Consider the following 27,018-nt stretch of genomic DNA (forward strand, 5'->3'; position numbering starts at 1 on the left):
TCCTTCCCTCTGCTGGCTGACTGGTTTAGCTGCCCTCCGGTCTGATCATTTTTCTTCCCCTTGCATGCGTTCTCATTACAAAGCGCTGTAAGGCTACCACAAACAAGTGGCATGCAGCTTTTTACAAAAACCTCAAATAGAATAAAAACGTAAAATAAAATATTGGCCTAAAGATCCTTAACAGGAAGGAGATGTGGCTGTAGTGATGAGCGTGGCATTGGTTCTAAACCCAGCTTCAGCAGTTGACAAAAATGTCATTGTGGCCAAATCACTTTATTTTTCTGTGTGTTGTGAATACGTAACACACAGTCAAGCCCTCTAGTCAGCGCTCTATCGCACGAACAACCCAAATTCAAGTTATAACAAGTATGTATTGTAGTTATTGGAAAAAACAAATGCAGCTGACTTATGGGATCTAAATTTGTCATATTCCACTTTCTGCCATGTGATCAACAAAGCAGAAAAATGTCATTCACTAGTGGAAGATAAAAATATATTTTCGCGTCGATCACATGCCTGGATGACAATTCTAACATAGGCCACCTTGCAACCAGCAACATACTTTCTCCTAACTTATCCTGTGCATTTAAAGAAAAAGCTACTGGCTATTTGCTTAGGAGTGCTGCCATCCTTAGCGGACAAACCCTCCTGGAGATACAAAGGCCCACAAACGTGCAGACTATGTGGCGCCTTCAAAGAGGATTTTACACACTTGGTTTGCATATGTCCCGCATTAAAGCAAGCAGGCCTCTCCTTTAGACGGACATTCAACGATAGGTGGATTCGTACCTGCTGAATGGCAATAATGAGGAGTCTTGATCCCAGGGACCCTCTGCTAAATTGCAAACTACTGAAATGTTTGCAGTTTTACGACAAATCACTGAAACAGGCTTCAGAGGGCACAGCTCCAGTATGAGAGAGCGGGTCCGCACAATGAATAAACAATCGGAGGACTGTGAGCAGGAGACAATTGTATGACTCCATTATGGGACTCTGGTAATGCGCACAAATGTAACTATAGCTTAACTTGTCAACTTCACGGACATCGTCACTTTATAACAACTCAGTTGAAAGTTATTGGTCACTTATTAGAAGGAAACGAAACAACAATAACTGAGATACCAAATGATATTATGATTCAGTTTTGTTGAAATAATAATGTGAACATTTAAGAAATTGACAAACCAGGAAAGTAATTATGATGTATTTTATTCATAAGTTTTATTATCTTATATTATCTGTAAACTATTGTATTGTTTTTTATTAACTTATAACAATAAGAAAATGAAAAATGAATGTTGAGTTGTCGTTTGTCACAGTGTGCTATACTAAGACTAGGTACGCAGCAGAGTTGGTGTACTCGTGAAGGGAGTGAAATGGCTTGTTCTCGTACAAGCAGTGTTGCTGTGGATGCGGAGCTGAGAACCTAGTATTCTAGGTTGCAGGAACTATAAAGAGAAGATTCAGTACTTTCATCAGGTTCTTGAGCCTAATGAAAATCTAGTGAGAATGTGTCCAGTTTATTCTTTCCAATCATCGTTTGTGCGGCGGGCTCACTCTTGCAAATTTAAGACTACTCGTTGCCTACAGGTTCTCTCATTTTGGTTCTATTTTAATGTACTCAGTGATTCAAATCTACATACTCTGCAGGCCAGGGAGGGAGAAACATTTTGGTGTGAGAAATGTGTGTCTGTGGGTCAGGGTTTTCCTTCTTTAGCTTTTTCTGCCGTCCAGCTTTCTCGAGATGCTAATCTTTAGATGATGCCCGGATTATGGGCAGAGAAAGCTAGAATATGGGTCTTGATCAGATTGCTTAGAACCTGTTTTTAGGTCGAGCCTGGACAGCGCCTGCTCTGCTGCGAGGCATGCAGTAGTGTAGTATGGCTTTGAAGCCCGCCCACTTTCATCCCATATTTTTGATTGGCTTGTGTCATTGTCCTTAGTAAACATGGCTTCCGAGTCGTTATTAGGCTGGTTAGTCCCTCCCTGGTACCACCTTGTCTGCATTTGTTACCTCCCACCTTACTGTCGGTCTTACTGTTTATCCGGGCTTGGATGAACGCAAACCATCTTAAACTCAACCCGGATAAGACAGAGTTGATCTGGACTGGAGGCTGCAGCAATCCTTGGTCGCCTACCTTTTGGCCCAACTCCCTTGGACCCTTCCCCTTCTAATGCCGTTAAGACCCTTGGTATCACACTCAATCACCATTTGACACTTCACACCCATATAAGTTCCGTTGTCTCTTCTTGTTTTTTTTCCTTACGTATCATTCGAAAAGTATCCCAGTTCTTTTCCCTCTCCGCACTTAAACTGATTGTCATGGCCATGATCTTATCTAAGATCGATTACGGGAACATCATCTACAACGGTGCTCCCGCCTACGCACTTCAACGCCTCCAGATGGTGCAGAACCAGGCAGCCCGACTGGTGTATGGCCTCCCAAAATTCCACCACTCCTCCCCGCTTCTGATGGCTCTCCATTGGCTTCCTATCAAACAAAGAGCTCTCTTTAAACTTGGTTGCCTTACCTTCCAAGCTCGGGCAGGCACTGCCCCTGCGTTTATCAACTCTGCCATTACTAATTACTTCCCCGCCAGAGACCTACGTTCTTCTTCTAAGTCTCTGCTAGTTATCCCCCGGTTTAGAAAAAAACGATCTGGTGGCCAGAAATTCTCGGTACTGGCACCCACTTTTTGGAACTCCCTTCCCCCCCCCCCCGCTGAGATCCTCTTCCTCATATATGGAGTTTCGTAAAGCTCTAATACTTTTCTGTTTGAGCAAGCCTTCAATCCATAGTCCTTCCTTTCCCTCAGTTTGAAACTCTACAGCGCCAAGAAACTGCTCAGTGTATGTGCGCTTTACAAATAGCTCAAAATTCAAATTCAAATTCAAAATTCCCATAATGACTGGACCTTTTACTGGTGTTGTTACATGGTCTGCTTTATGAGTCTGTGAGCACAGTTTTATTTAATTCTCTTCCCCCTATTCCACCCACTACCTCGCAGCACGCCGCCCGCTATTATTTTAATTTTTACTAATGGCGTTCCGCTTTAACTATAGCAGCTGCGTTATTTATTTATTTATTTTAGCAGCACAGTCTACATTTAGCGGACACACTTATTTATTTATATATTTTGTTTACTAGCCCCATGTGGTGCTTTCACATTCATAGAGGCCGTACCCCTTTCTTTATACAAACCGCTTCTAAAGAAAAGTATGTGACATAAAAGTGAAAGTGCGGCATCGGCGCTAGTAAAAAAAAACAAATATTTGCAATGCAATAGGTCACGCATTTGCGAGAGTTTATGCTATTGCATTGACAATAGCTTAAACTCTCGTTAATGCGAGACCTATTGCATTGCAAATGCTTGTTTAAAAATGTATTCTCTATTTTGTCGAGTGGAGAAAAATGCAGGTAACAGTGGGGATTGAATGAAGCTACATAACATAGCCTTGCCTTTACATAAACCTGTCATCCTGGTGATGGAAAAAAGAACATTACAATAGTTACACCACGAGGTATTATTCGTAAAGAGATTGCACCAAAAGTAAACGCGCGGCAAACTGCACCACAGATGAGATCTTCGGAAGAATAGACCCATACAAGAGGCCTTTGAAAGGAGGAGCACGAGGCCAGCAGCAGGTCATGCCCTCAAACCGCTGACACGAGCTCTGCGTGTGACCTATGCTGGACCACCCACCACGGGGAGGCTGAGGAGACGTGGGGGACAGAACGGAGACATCCCGTTGAAAGAAGGGACATTGGGGGAAGTTCATAGGGCTGGATATGTTTCCATCCAGAAGCCTGCTTTCAATTTCAGGGGTGTTTATAATTGTTATTTACGTTAATACAATTATAATTTTCATTGCCGGGTTAACTGTTTTAGATGTAATAGAAGGTGTGATTAATATAATTAAAGTCGGATTTATTTTCATAATTATTTTTAATATCGTTATGAATATGATATATTCTTTTTCAACAGTTTCCGAACGTGTCTTCATGACTTAGTGTTTAAGTCAGGCATTTTCAGACCAAGAGAGGACAGTGCTGTGTACAGGCAGGCTCCTTCCGCCTCACATTCGTACCTAGCCCTCCACAGGCGGGCACATGCCCCCCCTCCTTACCTATACATTCAGTCGATTTTGATGTATGGGATACAGAAAGACAAACTTGTTCTCTGAGCATGCGCAGGTGGCACGTTAGAAGTGGCAGGTTCTGAAACCTACGACTGAACTGAACTTCCTTCTTGTTGTCTATACAGATGAGAGGTCTTAAGAATTCGGTTAGGGGAATCTGTCACTGGTGAGACAATGCTGGAGCTCAGACTGTGCTCCTCAGAGCCCAGGTCACGTGCCTGCCCCCATCTCGGCAAGACAGAGGCCTACTCGCTGATTTATTTATTTATTTATTATTTATTTATGCAATTTTATATAGGCGGACCTTACCCGAAGGTGTCAGAGCGCTTCACAAAAGGACCAAAAATGACATACAGGGGGCGTGGCCAAGATGGCGGGGTGAGCGGACGCTTCCTCCCGTAGCTCCTCCGGCCCAGCTCAGCTCGAGCCCCGATTCCTGCGCTTCTCTCCCCCCGCGGCTGCACTGCGGGCGAGAGAACTGTGCCGGAGTTCTTGGGGCACATTTTGATACCACTTTGCCTTCTGTTGCCCCGGGGGAAGTCCCCGAAAAGTTTGTTCCACGCTCGATTCGAGGAGTGGAGCCTGGATCGCCCCGAGGAGAAGGGCCTGGAGGCGGAGCGTAGTGCGGCGCTGTCCGCGCGCCTCGGCTGGGCCGAGTGCTGACAGCTGGGGATCACGAGGGAACGGACTCGACGGACTCCGTGGAGTGCGGAGGCTTCCTGGCCGGCGGCCTGGTGGCCAGAGTCATCGCTGGACGACAGACCCCAGACCTGCGTCGGCGATCTACCCCCCTGCCATGGGTGTCGGTGTGTGACGCCTTGCGGACCCCGAGCCTGGAAGCGAGGGACGTTGGAGTTTGTGCGGTGCCGAGCCGGGCGTACTAGCTGGTGAAACTGAGGGACACTGGTTTCGCACTTTCCCGACCCATTGCTGTTTGAGGGTCGCCCATAGACTTGCTGGCCTGGGCTGCCCCCCTAGGTTCCGCCCTCCCGCCATCTTGTCGTTGAGGAGCTGGTACTGGTGACCCTCGCCGCGCCCTTGTCATACAGGCGCTCGTTTCATCTTGGTGCCTATGCATCTGCCGCCCTCCCTGGAAGCATGCGGCTGAGGGCCTCCGACCTGAACCTTGATTATCGCCCTGACTGGCTAGATAGTCGTCTCGCCCTGGCCCGTGCCGCCATTTTGTCGCCTGTGACGCACTACCCTTGTCCTCGGCGAGGTCTTCACATCTGGTGCCCACGAGCGGCTGAGTACATTTGCAGCGGCCAGCTCTAGGCTTCACCCACCGCGGAGGCCAGGATGGCTGGGAGACGAGGCGCGGCACGGGGAGATCGCACTCTGCCGGACATGCTCGGCAGGGCCCAGCAACTGCGAGACAGGGCGCAGCCGTCCCCGGGGTCCTCCCGGGCCTCAACAGACACCGCCGGAGGCGAACCACCGGTCACGAGGTCCTTCATGGATGACTTATTCAGCTCCCTCAAGGAGGAATTCCAGACTCTCAAGACCGAGGTGGCCGGAGAGGGCCGTGAAGTGCGTAGGGAAATCGAGGGCCTGGGCGAGCGGGTCGACACTGTGGAAACGGCGGCCCAACGTCGCGATGTAGAGATAGTTCATCTCCAGCAAGACGTTCTCCGCCTACGGGAGCAGTGTGTCGAGCTCCAGGCCCACTCTGAGGACCTCGAGAACAGGTCCAGGCGGAATAACATCCGGGTGCGAGGCGTGCCGTCCGCGGATGAGGGTGCGGACCTAGTGGCCTATCTGCAGGACCTGTTCCGCGACATCTTGGGAGAAGGAGCGGACTTCCCGATCCGCATCGACAGAGCACACAGGGTGGGCCGCCAGCGCCAGTCATCGGCACCCCCACCTGATATCCTGGCATTCCTGCCGGATTTCCCCCTGAAGGAGCGCATCATGACAGAGGCCCGCAGGAAGCAGCCGCTGTCCTTCCGAGAACGACCTGTGGCGCTCTATCAAGACCTGTCCGCCATCACACTGCAGAAGCGCAGGTCTTTCCGCATCGCTACGGACTTTCTGCGAGAGCATGAGACGGCCTACTCCTGGGGTCACCCCTTCCGTCTTATCTTCCGATGGAATGGGGTGCTACATCAGCTGCGCTCCTTACAAGATGTCTGTGGGGTGCTGGGACTCACAGCTACAGAGGAAGAAGGGGCGACACCCGCATGGAGGCGCCCCGAGCGGCGGGGCCGACGGAGATCGAGGAGGCGCCAATCGTCGGCGACGGCGAGTCGCCCTGACTCCCCTACCATCAGGGCGGATATGGCGGAGGCCCTGAGGACTGCGGCCAGGAACTTGCCTGAATCTAATGGCGTGGCCCAAACGGCCTAACTTTACTCCGGGGGGAGAGACTCTTAGCTTCTACGATGCTGGGTTGGGGCTGGGGGTTGGGGGGGAGAGGTTGGAGGTGTGTGGCTGGACGTCCACTTGACTGGTTTCTACAGACTCGCCCACTTGGGCTAGACTGAGACAATGGGGTGTTTTTTCTTGTTTTTGGTTTTGGCTGGTTGCCATGGGTTGGTTTTGGGGGGGTTCAAGAGCTGGTTTGGTGTTGGGGGGGTCCCGTCCGATATTGTCCGAACACATGCGAAGCCGACTCTGGCCTTCCCTGCGCCCCTGCCCCGCGCCCCCCCTCCACTGATCCCTCGCTTGCTGCATAGCGCTTTGCTTCCCTGGGAGCGATGCCGTCCCTGAAAGTAGTGACCCTTAACGTTAAGGGTCTGAATAATCCTGTGAAGCGTAGGGCGATCCTCTCCCTGCTAGAAGGGTCGCAGGCGGATATCTGCCTCCTGCAGGAAACCCATTTACTCTCTAAAGATTGCCATAGGTTGCGCTCTGCCAAGTTCCCCACGCAACTCTTTTCCTCGGCTGCGACTAAGACTGCGGGGGTAGCCATTCTTCTAGCCAGCTCCTTCAGGGGTGAGGTGTTGTATAAACATGCCGAGCAGAAGGGGAGGCTTCTGGTGTATCGCATGCGTCTGGGGGGTGTTGCCTTCACGGTTGGTTCCGTGTACAGCCCAAATGACCACCAGGATCGCTTCCTGGAATCTGTGTTGGTAGACGTTACTGCCTCGCCCGATCGCCACGTCATTCTGGGGGGAGACCTGAACATGGTCTTCGACTCCACTTTGGATAGGTCTGCCCAGCGCTTTCCGCAGACGGGGGAGCTTTCTAGAGCGGTTCAGGACCAGATTGCAGAGATGGATCTGCATGACCTCTGGCGCACCATGCACCCCGCCGATAGGGACTACTCATATTTCTCCCACGCACACCGCACTTATTCGCGGTTGGACTACCTCTTGGTGAGCGGACCGCTTCGCTCGGCCGCCACGGCGGCAGACATCGGGGTTTTGTCCCTGTCCGACCATGCGCCGGTTTCCGGAATATTTGCTTGGCCGGCGGCCCCCCCCTCTAGAGGGATGTGGCGGCTTCGGGACACGCTTCTCCATAAGAAATCGGTGGTGAAGCGAGTGGAGGAGGTCATTCAGGAGTACCTGACCCACAATAACAACTCCGACACGTCCCTAGCAACGCAGTGGGCGGCTTTGAAAGCGGTCGTCAGAGGGGAGTTTATCTCCATTTCCTCGGCGGAGAACAAGGAGCGGCAACGTAAGAGGGAGGAACTAACGGCGCAGGTCAGGGAACTTGAACAGGTTCACCGCCGGACGGGAGCTCCTCGAGTTTGGAGGCAGCTGAAGGCGGCGCGGAAACTCCTCTCTGCGTTGGACCTGGACCGGGCGGAGTATGCGGCGTTGAGCTTGAAACATGCCTTTTACACCGGCGGGGACAGATGCGGTAAGCTCCTGGCCCACCGGCTCAGGGCTGCGCAGCAGCGCAACGTGGTAAAGGAGCTAGTGGGAGCGGACGGGGTCCCGATTTCAGGTGACGCGGAGGTGGCGGATTCCTTCCGTGCCTTCTACGAGGCGCTGTACGCTGCAGAGCCCTCCCCACCGGGAGAGGCTGAGGCCTATTTGGAATCAGTATCCCTCCCAGTCCTGGATCCCGCCCAGGCGGACCACCTAGAGAGGAGCATTCATGTGGAGGAGGTCATCTCCGCTATTGCACGGTTAAAGCACGGCAAGGCCCCGGGCCCGGATGGCTATACGGCCTTGTTTTACAAGACCTTCTGTTCCACTGTCGCGCCTCTCCTGGCTCGCTTATTCAATTCCTTCTCTGAACCGGGAGCCATCCCACCGGACCTCCTCTCGGCGACTGTGTCGGTTATTCCGAAACCGGGGAAGGACCGGACTCTGTGCGGCTCGTATCGGCCCATCTCACTTCTAAACGTGGACCTCAAGCTTTACACGGGGATCTTGGCGGCCAGATTGGGTCTGCACCTACCAGGTCTGGTGGAGGCGGACCAGGCCGGTTTTGTGCCCGGTAGGCAAACGGTCGACAACACCAAGAGGGTGACGCACGTGCTTGAAAAGGCCTCACGCGTCCCGGGGGAGCGGATGCTGCTATCGGTCGACGCGGAGAAGGCCTTTGATAGGGTTCATTGGCCGTACCTCGAGCTGGTTCTCGGGAAACTGGGGATCGGCGAGAAGTTCCGCACTATGGTCTTTAATTGTTATAGGAGGCCGTCAGCATCGGTGCGTGTCAACGGACACAGCTCCTGCAGCTTTGCCATTGAGCGCGGCACGAGACAGGGCTGCCCCCTCTCGCCGCTCCTGTTTGCCCTCTATATGGAGCCGTTTGCCCAGAGGATTCGCGATAACCCGGATGCCATTGGGGTGAAGATGGGGCAATACACCCATACTGTCAGCTTATATGCGGACGATGTCTTGCTGACCCTGGATGACCCCAAGCGGTCGCTCCCTGCCTGCGTCCAGGAACTGAACTCCTTTGCCCGCGTGGCGGGCTTCAAAATGAACATGTCTAAATCGGCTGCCCTGGATGTGTCACTCTCTGTCGACACTAGGCGGGACCTCCAGCGTCTTTTTCCTCTGCAATGGTCCTCCTCCACGGTGCCTTACCTGGGGATTTTGCTTGCACCCTCCCTACCTGCAATGGTCACAGCCAACTATTCCTCCCTGGGCAAAAAGATCAAGGAGGAACTCAGCCGATGGAACAAAGGCCTGCTCTCGTGGCTGGGCCGTATCGCAGCGGTGAAGATGACGATACTGCCTCAGATCCTGTATCTTTTTCGCGCTCTACCTTTACAGCCCCCTGTAGGTTGGATACGGCAGGCGCAGGCTGACATCTCCCGCTTTGTGTGGCAAGGCCGTAAGCCTCGGATGAAACGGGTCCTCTCCATGCTTGCCCCGGAGGCGGGGGGTCTCGGTGTCCCGGACCTCCGGAAGTACTTTCAGGCGGCGCAACTTCGATATTTGGTGGAGTGGAGCCGGTGGGAGTCGGACAAGCACTGGCTCTTTCAGGACCAGGCAGTTGCGGGCCGTACCCTCCAGGAAGTCCCGTTCCTGCGGCGCACTCACCGCCCGCCTAATCTCTACGCCTCCTTTATCACCCGGGTTCCGCTGCGAGTGTGGGACGCGGTGTGTGAGCTTCGTGAGCTCACCACTTTTCCATCACCGTTTACTCCCATTGCTGGCAATCCAGACTTCACTCCGGGTCTGGAACCGGGAGCCTTTTCCCACTGGGTGAGCGCGGGTTGTAGGGCGCTTTTCCAGATCTACGGGCCGGAGGGTGTGCTCCCCTTCCAACAGCTCCGTCAGGAGTTTGGCCTAACGGAGGGGGACAGACTGCGTTATATGCAAGTCCGCCACTGGGCTCTTCAACCCCCAGTGCGCGATGTCGCTGCCCGTTCGATTACGCCCTATGAGCGGTGGCTGGTAACCCGGACCTCGGATGCCAAGCTTATCACCGACTTGTATAAGTTTCTCCAACCCCCGCCGTTTCATTACCATAACCCTGGGAGGGAGCGCTGGCACAGGGAATTGGGCAGGACCTTGAGCCACAAGGAATGGGACAGGATCGCGTATCGGGCGAGGCACTCTGCGTACCATACTGGGCTGACGGAGACCTTTACTAAGGTGTCCACCTATTGGTATTACACCCCGGAGAGGCTCTACGAGATGCGCAAAATCGGCGATAAAGGTTGCTGGCGCGGCTGCGGACAGGAAGGCACCCTCACGCACATTCTCTGGGAGTGCCCGGTGCTGTCGGCCTATTGGAAGGAGGTCTTGGATGAGGTGGATAGGCATTTTGAGATCGAGCTCCCGCGCTTCCCTGCGTATGTCTTGCTAGGCCTCCCCAATGACCTGATGTACCCGCTGAAGTCCCGCAGGGGTAGACAGATTGCGATTGCGCTAGGCTCAGCGGTTCAAAACATCCTTGTACTCTGGCGTACCCCCACTGCCCCCTCTATCACTGGCTGGCTACACCGGCTCTGGCAGGTACTGGGTATGGAGAAGATGTCGCTAACAGTAGCTGGGAATGTAGACCAGTTTGAAGAGCTCTGGCACCCCTTTTTAGCACTGCTGTCCACGGAATTTCGCGAGCTCACGTGTCCACGGTACCTGCGACTCCTTAGGCTGACGCCGTCGGCGGCTCCAACGGAGTGAATGTGGCGGGATCGGGGGGTTTGGGCTGGGGGTGGGGGGCGGGGTTTCATGCTTCTAAATGCTGACTTTCGGACGGGGATGTTGGGGTATTGTTTTCTTCCTTTTTCTCCTTGCTTTTCTTTCTTCTATTTTTCCGGGGACGGGGGGTTGGAGGGATGGTGTGTTTTTTCACTGTGTTGCGGAACGCTACTCCAGCTCGGCCTTGCTCGGGGAATGGGGGTCTACTGGAGGGTCATTCGCACTGCCTTCTTGCCTTATGACTTATGCCCTGTTACCCTCCGGGGCTTCCTGCCTCCCTACTTTCCTTCTGAATCGCTGCAACGTTTCGCGTCTTGTACTGTATGTTCGCTTGACCTCCTATTCCCTTCCCCATGTTTTTTGTACCTTAATAAAATACTTTAAACCTAAAAATGACATACAGGAACAAAATACAAATGCAGACAATAGGTTACATGGATCAAAAGTGACACTAGTGAGCAACCAAAATACATGAGGTAGCAATCGGTGCAATACAGGAGAAAGAAAGTGAAATTGGTGCAAGGTACAAAAAATGTACAAAATACAAATAGAAATATAAAATTGCAATAAAAGGCAGACACTCCATTACAAGAACAAACGTTACGTAGGCAATGGAGGCACTTGTGCAAGTAACTAGGATAAACAAAATGTGTGAGGTAGCAAACAGTGTGTTACAAAACAAAAGTGACGTGTGCAAGTTCCAAAAGGGTACCATACACAGGTATTGGGATAATACTAGACATTTAAACTACCAGAACACACTGGGGAGGAAGTACCATAAACCTGGCCAATAGACTTTCCAGTAATGGGAGGTCTTCCTTCAACGAGGGCAAGGGTGCGAGTTAGACTTGGAGGTGTCTTTGGAGGAGAAGAGCTTTAAGGTCCCGTTTGAAAGCCTGAGAGGAGGAGGTAGTCCGGAGCTGAGGCGGGAGCGAGTTCCAGATTCTCACTGCGTTGCCTGAGAAGGATTGGGCCATCGATCTTTCCTTCTTGAAAGTGGGGGGTTCAAGCAGCAGATTTTCAGCATTCCGAGATGATACCATCTCGGCAGCACACAGGCTGTGACGTGTCTGAGAACGCCCGAACAATACTTATTGCTATAATTGTTCTAAGAATGGTAATGAAAATGTTAACAATGATCATTATAGGTGTTATTGGTGTACTTTTCAATACAACTATGGTGTGTCACTTGTCATTATTGGTATGATTTTCAATACAGCTCTGTTGTGTGTCAGTCATACACGTTTATTTCGAATTTAAAAATCATTAAAATCTGTAGATCAGTAAAAGCATTCATCTCAAATTACACATCATAAATAAATCTTGAAACATGTTGTAAAAAAACATGCCAGAAAGGCAGTGCATCGCATAGCTTTACAAAAACACCATCTGTTAAGAGAATCAAAAGTATGTATAACAAGTCACGTCTCTATACATCTAATCCTGTATCAAGCACGGCATTTAAAAGGATAGGTTGCAGATTATAGTTGCAGACTATGGTCTTTGCAGCACTTCCTTCGCATTCTTAGCTTCATACACAAGAAGGATCAAATAAAGCCACTGTGTTGTCTTCTAAACAGGATAGTAGAGATAGAGATGACTCTCGATTCCATATTCTCCTGTTCTTCTTAAGTCTTTTCAGTGTCTTTTGGGTGATTGCTCTGTACCCCATGTAAAAGGAGGTACATTCAACTGGAATATCCAGAGTCAAATCTTTATACTAGCAAACTTAAAAATTGGGGTGCGGCAGGGCGTAGGGCTGTGGTTGCGGACTGCCTTGAGTGTCATCACTGAAGGGGTGACAAAATCGCAAAAATATGTGTTTTAAACACATATTTTTGCCATTTTGTCAAGCTGGGGTGACGAGAAATTTTCTGCACCGGGTACCACCTGACCTGGCTACACCTGACCTTCTCCGTACTAAGGAGGCTCTTATACTTTCAACATCGATTAAGATGACCTATTGAGATCTGGTATCTCGCAGTGGGAGCTATAGGCCTTCTTAATTTCCCTTTAGGTATGCGTTTGCAGTTTCTCTGGTTTTGGCTGCTAACAAGTTAACCCCTGGCCAAAAAAGTGTGGCTCTGATGTATTTCATTAACGCTTGCTGAATTCAACCAGTTATCAAGAGGAGTCATCCCTTTAAGTAATCCCTGAAAGGTATTTCCAAAATGTCATCTACTGAAAAAAAGAATACAAACAAATCGAAACATTTGCCTTATACAGCAAAGTTAAGTGTACTGGGGCCTGTGCAATGAGTAATCCTCCTGCTAAAGTAGAGAGGAGCATTTACAGTGAGGCGAGGAAGAGGGTGGGAGGTCAGAAAGGGGCTTTTAGGATTTAGGAAAGGCTAACACCTAAGGGTCAGTATGTTTTTAAGGTCCAGGGAAGGGGCAGCATTAAGGGGTAGTCATTTTTTTATGGTTCAGGAAAAGGTGGCATTAAGGGGTGGTGCAGGGATTTTAGCGTTCAGGTTCGGGTAGAGTAAGGTGTTTTAAGGGCTTAAGGAACAGTAGTGTTAAAGGGAAGTAAGGGTTTTTAGGGTTCTGGAAAAGGTAGCAGTAAGGGTAACTAATGGCTTTTTAAGTTCAGGGAAGGATAGCATTAAAGGATAGGAAGGGGTATTTAGGGTTCAGGGAAGGGTAGCATTAAGGGGCCATTTTGTGTTTTTAGGGTTCAGAGATGGGTAGTGTTTCAGTTGCTGGCAGTAGACTGTCTACCACAAATGAATAAAAAAAACCTGGTAATTTTAATGTCTTAGAACAGGGCTCTTTTTGCAGTCCTGATTTAGCTTGTTGGTTCTGTAAAGTTCCTTCCCAACTAAGTGTAAAATACTGATTTGGGGTGCACACTGGCGTAATAAAACTTGAAGGGGCCGCCCAGGGGCAAATTGCATGCAGTGGGCCCCACACGGTCCATACCCAGCCAGGCGCTACCAGGCCCGCCTGTGCATAGTGCCAGAGTGGAATCTGCGCCAGCTGCCATAAAAAAAAGGATGGTGGGGCGGGTGAGGTCACACGTGCAAGTGGTGGTGGTGGAAATTGGTGGTGTTAGAAGTACATTATTTAAAAAAAAACGTACCTTTTGCCGCCGGCCGCGACCAGCGCTGCGTTGCATTTGCTCACTCTCTTCTTCCCGGGTCCCAGCAGCCCCTGGGACCCAGACTCCTATCCAGTTGGATTGTTCTGAGCAGGTAGGAAAGACGCCCTGCTCAGACCAGGTAGTCTGTGGGGATTTTCCAGCCCAGCTGAGAAAACCCAAATGCACATGTGTGTTTTGGTCGGCCTGAGACGGCTGGCCCAAACACATATGGGCACTTAGTGAGTGGAGTGCACGTAGCACTCGTCCCCCCCCCCCCCCTCCCCACCCAAGCACGCCTAGGCCCTGCCCCTCCCAACACCGCTGGCTAAGACCTGGCAAATGCAAAATTAAACGATGCAAGAATATTGTTTTATTTCACATTTGCTGGCTTTGAGCGAGGCAGTGGGGCAACGGCCCTCCGTCATTGTGGAGGAGCCGCCACTATTTATTTATTTATCTGTGCAATTTTATATAGCGCCAACTTTACCCGAAGGTGTCAGAGCGCTTTACATAAGAACCAGTTGAAAATATAAGGACTTCGCGTTACATGCGTAAAAAAAAAAGCACATTTTTGCTTTACATAAGAACAAGTGGAAAACATAAGGACTTAGGATTACATGCGTTACATAAAGGATACAAACAGAAAAAAATGTAAATGTACAAGAAGTAAAGTCACATAGAGAGGAGATACAAATGGATATACTCTAGGCATATACTGGTGATAACTCTATCTACATAGGGCGGGGATACACATGGATATACTCTAAGAGTCACATAGGAATGGTAGAGAGCACAGCGGACTACTGCATATACTAGTGATTAGAGTTATCTCTTTATACATAGGGAGGGGATATGACTGGATATACTCTAAGAGTCACATAGGAATGGTAGATATTACAAAGGTCTACTACATATACTAGTGATTAGAGTTATCTCTATATACATAGGGAGGGGATATGACTGGATATACTCTAACAGTCACGTAGGAGACTAGTCGTTAGAGTTATCTCTATATACAAAGGAAGGGATATGACTGGATATACTCTTAGGGTCACATAGGAATGGTAGAGAGAACGAAGGTCTACTGCATATACTAGTGGTTAGAGTTATCTCTATGTACATAGGGAAGGGATATGACTGGATATACTCTAAGAGTCACATAGGAATGGTAGATGGTACAAGGTCTTCTGCAAATACCAGTGATTAGAGTTATTTCAATATGCAAAAAAGCAGAGTTCCATAAATGTGGATGCAGTCACAGCACAAAGGGAGGGTGGGAGGGATGCAAGGGTATGGAGAGAAGGCAGAGCAGAAAAGGGAAGAAACATTTGAGGATCATCGACGGGGAAAAGGGTTAAAGGACGAGGGAATGGAAGGAGGGTCAGAGTCCAGAGAAAACTGTCCAAAATCAGCAGCAAAGTGTCGGCCAGGACAGAACAAAAAGTAAAGAAGTCCAGGAGAGAAAGTGGGAGATGAAGCTGGAGGCCAGCCGCAGGCGCGTCATCATCTTGGAGAGCTTGCGGTCAGCCGGCTCGGTGGGGGTGAGAGTGCGCCAGCGGGTCAAGGCCATGTCACGCGTTGGCCGTGAGGTGCTGCACGGCAGCCGGTGCGTTGTGTGTGGATTCAGCCGCAAGCAGTGTGAACTCCGGGAGCAGCGACACATTCAGAACACTGGTGCCATGCGGGGGGGGAGGGGTGAGTGATCTGGACATCCGGCCCGTGTTGCAGGACCACAGGGCATTCCGGTAATGGCAGTGGCCCCAAACCGGCAGCAGGTCGGGAGATAGGCCAGAAACTCAGAGAGAGGGCCGCAGGATTAGCAGGAGGCCGGAGAGAAGTTGGGGCAAGCCAGTGGAAGCGGCGATCGCCATCCGAAAGTCGCCGCCGGCCGCCATCTTGGAGTCAGGCAGGCGCTGGGAGGATTCCCTCGGTGGGGGTCTCCGCCGAAGTGAAGCTAGTGGATATTATGTTAGCTGCTGCGAAGATCGGCAAAAGTCTCGACAGGCCGGGGTAGCGCAGGACGCAATCCTACCTTCCAGCGGCGGCCGCAGTCAGCGGAGTCCACGGCGAGGTGCCGCCCGCCATTTTGAGCGCAGCCGCCCTCTAGTCCTTCACCTCGGGAGATCGAACCTGTCCGCCAACCCAGGAGCGATCACCGTTGCTCCGCAAATGCCCCACTCGCCACGCTTCACGTTTGAAAAATGAGCGGTCAAAACGAAGGGCCGCAGCAGTCCAGAGCCGGGTCAGAGCAGCACGTGGACCGGGAGCCGAGACGACCAGCGTCCGCTCGGCTCCACGCCACTACATGGAACACGCCCCGTACTACCGTGCTGTGGGGCTATTGTTATGCACTGGTGGTGCTGTGCGATTACTTTGTATTTTTAATATATAATTTGAATACATTTTTCCTAAACTTAGGCAGGTGTTTTGCATAAAGGGCTTAGATTTGGAAAAAGGCACATTCATTTTCAGGATATTTACAATATACTATCTGTTGCCATCACTCATTTGCAGAGCATCAAGGAATCAGCAGATGTAAGGAGAGGTGAAACATTTGTATCTCGTGTTATGTTGATGTTCCCTCTTGTGAACCACTGAATTATACGTGTTACTGACTGTCTGATTTTATGTTTATTTTTTCCCAGAGCCTGATGAAGATTCGTGAGATGGATAAGGGGATTAGCGACAAATCCAGCACGGACCTCGATGAGCTCGAAAACGACGACTGGGTAAGTATCCTCCTTAACGCAAACATGTCATCATTGTGGAAGGAAGATTATGACCTATATAGAATGTTTTATTCTGGTTTATTGGAAACACTATACAAATTATCCGGTGTACCCTGGAGAAGTCCTCAGACAGATGTTACATTGAGCAAACAAACAAACATGTTAACTGATTGTCAGTTCACAGATGCACACAACTGTAGAAAGGCTGTCAACGGTTTTATGCTTACTTCAAGGAACTGCAGCTTTTTCAAAACAGACAGTGGTCGGTTTGGTTACAAGAGCACTAGGGTGCTCCTACTTGGACATGCTTCCTCTTCAGTTTCACATTTCTAGGGAGACCTTCTGAATGTTTGCTGTTTCTACAGGGTTTGAACACAAGGCCGACCTTTTGAGGTTCAGGCCACCTTCTTATAGAATGCCCCCCAAGGTCGCTCTTGGACAGAAAATAGTCCCGACACCAAAATAAAGGTGACCCCCATTAGTGAATTAGATAGCTAAAAAAGTGGCCAATGTTTGAAGTTTGGGACAGACACTCTGTGTAATTGTTTTGCAAAGTATGGAAGACAGCATGAATTTGAGCTTGCTGCAGGCAATGTTTATTTTAATATCTGGGAAATTAATAGTAAAAACCGGCCCAGCTGACCATAAAACAGTCCCACAAACAGCCAAACAACGGTCCCACTCACTGAACTGTCAGACAAGAGAGTCGGGCACTGCCTGATTGCCGTATAGCCCAGTCAAATGCTGATCGACCCCCATGTTTCCCCTGTAACTAGGTAGCCAACGAACTCTGAAATTGAACTGTCTGGTTGTGCAGTCCTCCAGCCAGGGCTCGAGTCGGGGTACCACGCGGGTAGACGGCGTCCCCCCACTTATTTTCCAGGGGGGACACCGTCCCCCTGCTTACTTGTTAAAACGCCGTCCACCCTCCTGCTCTGGCCTGCTCCTTCACCATGCGATGCAGCACGCACCGACCGACCAAAGCACACATTTCCGGGTGAAGCCTTGGACTGCTCACCACGCCTATCGCAGCTCATGCAACACGCCCACCCCTTCTTAACCTTGCCGGGGGATTCGGACCTACCAGTGGCACAGATATGTCTGCGACCAATCAGTGGTCATAGCAGACGTCACTGGATGGGTGTTTCTTCACCTCAGCAGTCCCACCCTCGTGCGCCATGCCATTTTCGGCTTCAGTTTCACTAGTTTTAAGGTAAGTGTAAGCAAGTTTAATGGCTCCACTTGTTTTTTTTGTGCCTTTCTGCCCTCTCTTCGACTCGTTTTTTGTGCCTTTCTGCCCTCTGTTCGACTTGTTTTTCTCTTGGTTTCGTGACTTTCTGCCCTCTGTACCCCTCGTTTTCCCTGGTTTTTGTGCTTTCTGCCCTCTGGTCCCCTCGTTTTCCCTGTTTTTTGTGCTTTTCTGCCCTCTGTTAGACTCGTTTTTCCCTTGGTTTTTGGCCCTTTCTGCTCTCTGTATCCCTCGTTTTCCCTGGTTTTTGTGCCTTTCTGCCCTCTGTACCCCTCATTTTCCCTGGTTTTTGTGCTTTCTGCCCTCTGGTCCCCCCGTTTTCCCTGTTTTTTGTGCTTTTCTGCCCTCTGTTAGACTCGTTTTTCCCTTGGTTTTTGGCCCTTTCTGCTCTCTGTATCCCTCATTTTTCCCTTGGTTTTTGTCCCTTTCTGCCCTCTGTACCCCTCATTTTCCCTGGTTTTTGTGCCTTTCTACCCTCTGTATCCCTCGTTTTCCCTTGTTTTTGTGCCTTTCTGCCCTCTGTACCCCATGTTTTTATGCCTTTCTGCCCTCTGTACCCCTAGTTTTTATGCCTTTCTGCCCTCTGTTAGACTCATTTTTTCCTTGGTTTTTGTGCCTTTCTGCCCTTTGTACCCCTCGTTTTCCCTGGTTTTTGTGCCTTTCTACCCTCTGTTAGACTCATTTTTTTCCTTGGTTTTGTGCCTTTCTGCCCTTTGTACCCTAGTTTTCCCTGGTGTTTGTGTCTTTCTGCCCTCTGTTAGACGCGTTTTTCCCTGGTTTTTGTGCCTTTCTGCCCTCTATTAGACTCGTTTTTTTCTTTGGTTTTGTGCCTTTCTGCCCTCTGTACCCCTCGTTTTCCCTGGTTTTTGTGCCTTTCTGCCCTCTGTACCCCTCGTTTTCCCTGGTTTTTGTGCCTTTCTGCCCTCTGTTAGACTCGTTTTTTCCTTGGTTTTTGTGCCTTTCTGCCCTCTGTACCCCTCGTTTTCCCAGGTTTTTGTGCCTTTCTGCCCCCCTCGTTTTCCCTGGTTTTTGTGCCTTTCTGCCCTCTGTTAGACTAGTGTTTCCCTTCAGCTCACAATCCCTCCAGTCCTCCTTGCACCCCCTCAGTTCTACACTATGAGCAGCGCAGCTCGGATATGGGCTCAATAAAGGAAATACCCAGGAGCTGGGGAGGCCAGTTTTGTCCATTGCCTAGAGGATGTGGCGAATGGGAAATAAAGCACAACAGGAGGAGCTTAAAGAAACACTTTCTTACTTTGCAAGTCTCCTTGTCATTTTCTATCAAAATGAAATGCCGAGCAATCTACAAGCGCTCTTCCAGCTCTCATTAATCAGTGTTAAAAGATACAACTAATGTCAATCAAGAAAGAAACCAACAAAGTACACACTTGATGAATATTCTGTCCGCCTTACTAGAAGTGTATTATATCCTATTGCACTAGCGCTTTAAGGAATCACTTCATGCCTTCTTAAAAATTTTCAATACATCTTAGTGCTAGAGTTTAAGCTACCTGAGAAGTGAGCCAACTGAATCCTGAAGATGAGGCGGTGGGATGTAGGTGCAGAGATATCGGGTTCTCAGAATATCGGTTTCTGGTCGGTATCCCTGCAGCTAAATCTAACCAACTCATAATGAAAATTTTAGATGGCTAATTTTCCTAAAGTTTCACAAGCTGTTTTTGTCCTGGGAAAGAGAAATAACCTTGAGGATGTGGAATAACTTGAGAAAGTTGTCAATATTAGTGGTAAGCGAGTGCAGATCTTGGATTGTTGGTCGGGTAAGGTGCCCTGGACAAAGAAAACCTGTAGTCTCCCTTGGTGAAGCATTGTCTAGAGGTGGGAGTTACGGGCAGTTTGAACTTGCACCATTAGCTCCTGCCCCACCTTAACCCAAGGTGTTACCAGGCGCAGAGCTGCACCTGTTAAAGCTGGGTCTGATGTTCACACACGCAGTGATCCTGGGTGCGGAGCCACTGGGCCACTCGGAATTAGCTCAATTGGCTGCAGTTAACTCCACAAAATAGATTATATGCACCTGTTTGTTCCAATTAATTCTGAGTATCTTTGCACCTATGTGACATTGTGTGCATGCATTATGCATGAGAGATGCATGGTTTTCTGGTACCCTAGGTGAAGTGACTTTCTGATACTCCTGGGCAATGGGGTACACATTTGGTCAATTTTAGGGTAAAATAGTTTCATTTGTTTATGGCGCCCTTGAATCTGTCTGGTAGGGCTTGGCACAATACAGTCAATGTGTTATGATGTGTAGCACATAAGGATTATCCCATTGTTGTAAGTGTTAGACCTGGTATCGTTTGGTGTGGTTTACCCTGACTTTTTGTTTTCTAACCTCCAGTTTTTGACTTGGTTTTTGCTGACTTTAGGACTCTTGAGCACTTTACCACTGCTGACCAGTGCTAAAGTGCATGTGCTCTGTATCTCAAATGTGATGACAATTGACATCCATGATTGGCATATTTGGTTTACTCATAGGTCCCTACAAAAGTGCACTACCTGTGCCCAGGGCCTATAAATCAAATGCTACTAGTGTGCCACGCACCTAAGTAGCCTTTTAACTATGTCTCAGGCCTGCCACTGCAAAGCATGTGTGTGCAGTTTTAAACTGCCATTTCGACCTGGTAATTTCACCTACTTGCCAGGACCAAACCTTCCCTTTTATGACAAATAGGTCATCCCTAGGCCCTGGACAGCCATGGGCAGAGTTGTTCTTAAAAGATATGAAATGTACTCTTAAGTTTCACATGTCCTGGTAGTGAAATACTATTCAATTCAAATTTCGCTACTGCAAGGCCTATTTCTCCCATAGGGTGACATTGGAGATGCTCTGTAACCTTTTACAAGTGTACCTTTAAATTGGAAAAATGTAGGAAAAGTAAGTTTGGTGTCCTTGGAGTCATAATTTAAAACCGATTATTTTAGTGAAGCTGGTTTTTAAATTCCAGCTACAAACCACAATTAACACTTACATTTCTATGCTGGCGTTTATCCACCTAAGGGTAAATATTCCAAAGGTAAATAAGATTTTAGTAGACTGGGGCTACTGGGTGTTTTTAAGGGAGCTACTTCCGTCCCTGTGCATGAAAGCTTACAATGTAACCTATACTCTTTCACTCTCTTGTAAAACATGAAATATTAGGTTTGATTCAAAAGATAAATAAATAAATCTCTCTACCGGGGGCTTAGCTAACATTATTGCAGCAGGTGCAGTGGCACTCTTATTCACTTCCTGCCGTGATGTCACTTCCTGCCATGATGTCACTTCCTGCAGTGATGTCACTTCCTGCCGTGATGTCCTTTTGCTCTTTGATGAGGCAACCAGTCAGCCTAGCAAGTTTAAGATGTTGTATGTTAATCTGGTCCTTCCATCTTAAACGGCTATCGAGGGTAACCCCTAAGTAGGTCATGGTATCAACCTGCTCGAGGTTTACTCCATTCAACCTCACGGAACTCCGAACTGGATGGTTTTTTGTAAAAACCATGAACTTCGTTTTCCCCACATTAACCACCAGGTTATTGATGGCACAGTACTCCTCAAAGCGGTCGAGAGCCCGCTGAAGTCCGCTACGTGTTTTTGAGAGGATTAAAGTGTCATCTGCGAAGATGAGTAGATGAAATCTCATCCCAGCCAGCATTGGGGCATCAGTGGGGGTATCCGTGAAAAACTTGACAACTTGATCGATAAAGAGGAGGAAGAGAGTTGGGGCCAGGACACACCCCTGGCGGACACCTCGAGTTACGGGAAATGTCTCCGTCACTTGTCCCTGGCCCCCCCACCTCACCCTCGCATAGTTGTCCTCATGGAGTCTAACAATGAGGTCTAATAGTTCTGATGGGCACCCCAGATTTTTCAGCACACCCCACAGTTTATCCCTTGACACCAAGTCGAAGGCGGACTTCAGATCAATGAATGCAGCATAGATGGTGCCGCCGCCGAGCCATACCACCTTCCAATAGATCAGGCAGAATCTAAACACCTGATCTATGGTGCTCATTCCCGATCTGAAGCCCGCCTGCATGGGTGACAGGATACTCTGTTTCAATCCATCCCTGGACCCGTCCCAGGACCATACGTGCTATTATCTTTTGGATCGAATCGATCAAACTGATAGGGCGGTAATTGCCTGGGATGGACTTATCGCCCTTTTTATAAATCGGAACAATTTCGGCTCCCCTCCATGATTTCGGGACTGTGGCTCCAAGGGCTAAGGTGTTGGCTATCATTGTTATATAAGGGAGCCACAAGGCGGGATTAGATTTGAATAAATCTGCCGGGATCAGATCCATACCAGGGGCTTTCCCTCGGAGAGTCAATGCAAGGGACAGCTAGGCCTCAGCAACTGTGAAGGTAAGTTTTTCTCTTTGGGGGGTCAGCAAGAGTATATTACCTGAGGGATTCCTAGTTTCGTGGTCATCTGCTCTAAATTGGGCCGAGTAGAATGATACCCAATCCTCAAGGGGCACATTGTTTCCCGGGGTAGAAGAGTCCGCGTTTTTTCCCCATTTAACTAGATCCCAAAACCTTTTTTGGTTGTTAGTGGAAGATGCCTCCAAAAGATCTGACCAGAACTTATCCTCCCACTCCCGTTTAGCTTCTCTAAGGGTTTTCCTATAATTGAGCCTTGCAGCTTTCACTCAAACCATATCCCGAGATTTGATGGCTGAAATGAGAGCTGCATGTGCCTCCCTACATTTCCTATTGTACCATTTTTGGGGCAAAGGATTTGTTTTAGTAGGAGCATTTCCGCACGGTAGGGAAAGAAGGGTTTTTAAATGGTCAAAGCATTTAGTATGTACTCCCATCACATTGTTAGCCACTCCCGGGTCCGCCCCCAACAAATCTATTTGCGACATTTCATTAAACGCATTTTTTACCACAATATTAATGTTGTCCCATAAACACTTGTCTTCCATGACCCGGGACCATTTCAGTCTCCTCCTGTCATTGGTAAGTTGGGCGTCCCCTGTATAGGTGGCAGTTGGCTCCTCCTGTCTATTTAGACCCGGTATCTTCAATGACAATGACAGCGGGTTGTGGTCACTTTCCGGGCGCTGTAATACTGCCATGTCAATTAATAACTGCCAATGTTCCATGGTCAGCAAAATGTAATCAATGCGGCTCTGCCTCTGCCCATTGTCAAAAGTACAATTTCCTTTAATGCCCGAAGTAGAACGGCCGTTACATGCACGAAACCCCTTTTGTAGGCAAAATGCCATCCAAGATACTGCCGCCTCAGTTGCCTTTGCCCTCTTTACCACTTGTAAATCCGGGATACCCCAAACAGAGTCCTCTGCCATGCTCCAAGTGTCTCCCATATCAAACAAAGGTTCTATAGTGCAATTTAGATCACCAGCAAGAATAGTGATATTGCCTCTGTCCATTTCCGTGGTTATATGGTCAATGAAGTTCAACAAGGGTGGACTTCGACCACCAGGCAGACCTCTAGCATAGATATTACCAATGTTCATGATTTGCTGGTTCCCTTTGTTTAGTATGATGTGGAGGAGATCCGCGTTCTCCACAGGAAGTTCAGTTGGATAGAAACCCAAGGATTGTTTCACCCAAATCAACAGACCGCCTGAGGCCCGCCCTTTACCCCCTTTAGTTGCAGGTTTAAAAAAGTTAATATAACCCAACTTGTGAACAGGCTCAGTTGCCCACGTTTCCTGCAGCAGGATGATGTCGTAATTGTCCACAAAGTTCGACCAATCAGTAGAAGCAAGGCGGGCCTTAATACCCGCTATGTTCCAGGACAAGATTTTCAAGTGATCTTTCAGATAGACCAGAGACGGAGGTTGTAAGGGCTGTGCAACTCCCTGAGGCATCCCTTTATCATCTTTAACCTCTAGGTGCTTAACACAATCTACTGGAGCTATGAGATTGTCCTTGGTCGAGATCCCCTGGACAGCTGCGTGTGGTAGAGGGCTAAGTAGCAGAGAAGCTTGACCTCCATCCTCATCTACTGGATTGCTAGAATGATATGGGCGCACCATACTATGCTCAGTGGACTCTTGGGCTACTGCGCCAGCAAGCAAAGGCTCACTAGATGGATCGTTGAGTCAATCGATAGCCTCAAGGCCAGAGAGGGGGCCAAAGTGATTAAAGAGAAAGGGACGCTGACAGTCAAGTGGTGTTAATGCCAGGGGGTGTCTTATAGCTGGGCCCTTACGGAATAAAGGGTAGGATTGGGGGGGTATTTGCCTGTGTGGATAAAAATATGATAAGGCTAATGTTTGTACATACCCCTGCCTTGCAAACCTCGGTTCTCGTCGAATGGCGTCTACCACCCACGAATCTTTAAACGAGATTAAGATACAATCTCCCTCCAAGTCTTTTGACCCATGTCCCACCCAATCTACTCTCCTCACGAATAGTATCTCCGTAGGAGTGGAGGGGGGTAACGGGCGGTTTTTATTCAACCAAAAAATGACTTTATTGCGAAGGTCGCCATAGGACTCCCTTGCACCCGGTTTTAATGGTGCTACACCTGTCAAGACGATGGTGTGTTGAGCTGCTTCAGGTGGTAAATCAACACAAGGGATAGTTGGTCTTTTGCGTCCCCCCTCCCTGTGATTGGTGGAGGCAGTACGTTGGTCTCTTTGGGTGCTTGGGGGGGCAAGATTTAAAGTAGATTGTGGGGGAGGACCCATGGTTTGGCGCCCACCAGTATTTTGTTTAGCCACTGGTTTTGAGTGGGGCTTTGGTGCCTGGGCATGAGTGCTAGCACCTGATTTGGAAGATGTAATATTAGATTTTTCACCCCCTTTAAGCGTGGCAATATTCGACCCTGTGGTTTTATTAGGAAGTGTTTTACCCCTTTCCATATTGTTATTACAAGTGACCTTAGTAGATGTTGATGTTTTACTGGCACCCATGTTATTAGAACCAAGTAACGTTTGTAGCATCGTATGGTTTGAGTTAATCAAAGCCTCCATACTATCAATTTTTGAGGTCATGAGCCTAGTCCGCTCCAGGACTGGTAAGAGTAATGTTTTAAACATGGCCTCCATTTTTGCTAGCAAAACTTCGTCACTATTAAGGCACATGGGGCAGGTACTTGAAAAGCCCAAAGCCGAAAGGGAAGGACATAGCATATTGTTAAATACAGAGGGAATTAAGGGGTTTGGGGGAAGCTCAGACCCCTGTCTCCTACCATCTTGGGCTTCATTTACTTTAGGGATTTTTAAGTCTCTTTCCCCCGACAATCTAGAATCCAGCTTTCTTTTCTTAATGTTGGGGCCAGGATTGGGTATAGGATGGTTAGTGATTTCGGCAGGATTAGAGATGTTAGAGTGATTAAGGGGGAGACATCCAGAAAGCTGACTAAAATCCGGCCCCCCACTAATCAAGGAATCATTATCATCATCCCCCTGGCTACATTGGGAAGCATCTATACTATGCCTTTCTTCCCTCAAAGTGTCCACTGTTGGGCTTCCCCCTATGTTTTCTAAGTGGACAATTGCGTCCGTAGAGGTAGTGTGGACGCAGTTAAAGGCAGCATGTGGGGCAGAGGGCGCAGGGGAGGTGGAAGTAGCTAGGGCCCCCAGTGATGATCGCTTTCCACTAATAAGGTCTATTGAGAGTCTTTTCTCTACCATGGCAATTTCCTTTTCCAGGATTCCAGTGGCCCGTGTTATGAAAGCGCCAAGGGGGCCAGACACGACACCCTTGGTGGTATGAATTTGGACAGTACGTTCCTTCCCTGACCGTAACGGCATTTTATAGGGGGTACAGATGGCGGTGGAATGGCAGGCAGTAATAATTACACCAAAGAGCGGGAGATGTTAGCCCCGAGTCCACCGCCTACCTTATGGCCTTCTGATCGACCAGGGGGGGTGGGCCTAGGCCGGACTCGAACGGCCACAAACGGCCCGCTCTTTGCCCGGTCTTCGCCCCGGTCGCTCCCGCGCGCTCCCGCGCAGCGGATGCGCTGCCCTAAGAAATAGGATAGGGCAGTGGGCGTTGCCGGCAGGGAGAGCGGCCACAGGTGTTGCACGCAGGCACTCCTGGGCAATGGAGTCCCTGCTCGCCTGCTCGCAGCCCTGCCGGTGACCAAGATGCCTGATGGATTGGGGCTCCCCTTGAGCTCCCCGCAGAGTGTCCTTCTCCGCAACGGGACCCGCGCAGCGGGTCCGGCAAGTCGTTGGCTTTAAGTCCCAAGCCTGTTACTGGCGGTGAAGGCAAAGGGAAAGAGTCGCCTCCTTCAATCCTCCGAAGTCCGTTGACTGGAAAGGTTTCCCACTTCAGCACGGGAAACGCTGAGGTTTTGAGCCGCTGTCAGGGGGCGTTGCCGGCAGGGAGAGCGGCCACAGGTGTTGCACGCAGGGACTCCTGGGCAATGGAGTCCGTGCTCGCCTGCTCGCAGCCCTGCCGGTGACCAAGATGCCTGATGGATTGGGGCTCCCCTTGAGCTCCCCGCAGAGTGTCCTTCTCCGCAGCGGGACCCGCGCAGCGGGTCCGGCAAGTCGTTGGCTTTAAGTCCCAAGCCTGTTACTGGCGGTGAAGGCTAAGGGAAAGAGTCGCCTCCTTCAATCCTCCGAAGTCCGTTGACTGGAAAGGTTTCCCACTTCAGCACGGGAAACGCTGAGGTTTTGAGCCGCTGTCAGGGGGCGTTGCCGGCAGGGAGAGCGGCCACGGGTGTTGCACGCAGGGACTCCTGGGCAATGGAGTCCCTGCTCGCCTGCTCGCAGCCCTGCCGGTGACCAAGATGCCTGATGGATTGGGGCTCCCCTTGAGCTCCCCGCAGAGTGTCCTTCTCCGCAGCGGGACCCGCGCAGCGGGTCCGGCAAGTCGTTGGCTCTAAGTCCCAAGCCTGTTACTGGAGGTGAAAGCAAAGGGAAAGAGTCGCCTCCTTCAATCCTCCGAAGTCCGTTGACTGGAAAGGTTTCACTTCCTGTGACACCACCTAAATTGGAGAGTCCCCCCACTTCTTTTTTTAGGACTTGAGCCCTGCCTCCAGCATGGCAATAGAGTGCTTTATTAAATAGGTAAATACCTATTACGGAAACAAAGTACTCTAACCACCTCTGCTAATCATACATTTTATGCCTCTGTCGCGCAATGATTTCCTTAGCTTTCACAACATTTTCTTCCATTGCCAAAACCAGGCGGTGCTATCTGCGTCAAGATGGTGTAGTTACAGTAAACACACCCAAATCAATGGGTTTTTTTTACGAGAAGTAATCACGACCTATTACAACTGTTCAAAGCACATAAAACAATAGAAGGAAAATATCTCT

At 49.5% G+C, this 27,018-nt stretch overlaps 1 protein-coding gene across 5 annotated transcripts in view; it reads left to right on the forward strand.

Moving 5' to 3' along the window:
- The window catches only part of SPIRE1 (spire type actin nucleation factor 1), a 543,573-nt gene that overhangs the window by 366,171 nt on the left and 150,384 nt on the right, over positions 1–27,018 (forward strand). For all 5 annotated transcript variants that reach the window (XM_086965582.1, XM_086965585.1, XM_086965586.1 and 2 more), the window contains exon 5: positions 16,425–16,508. In XM_086965582.1, the coding sequence (XP_086821708.1) occupies positions 16,425–16,508 (84 nt within the window). The remainder of the gene's footprint in view (positions 1–16,424; positions 16,509–27,018) is intronic.

Source organism: Lissotriton vulgaris, chromosome 4_1 (assembly GCF_964263255.1).
Source record: "Lissotriton vulgaris chromosome 4_1, aLisVul1.2, whole genome shotgun sequence".
In the NCBI taxonomy this organism is placed as follows: domain Eukaryota; kingdom Metazoa; phylum Chordata; class Amphibia; order Caudata; family Salamandridae; genus Lissotriton; species Lissotriton vulgaris.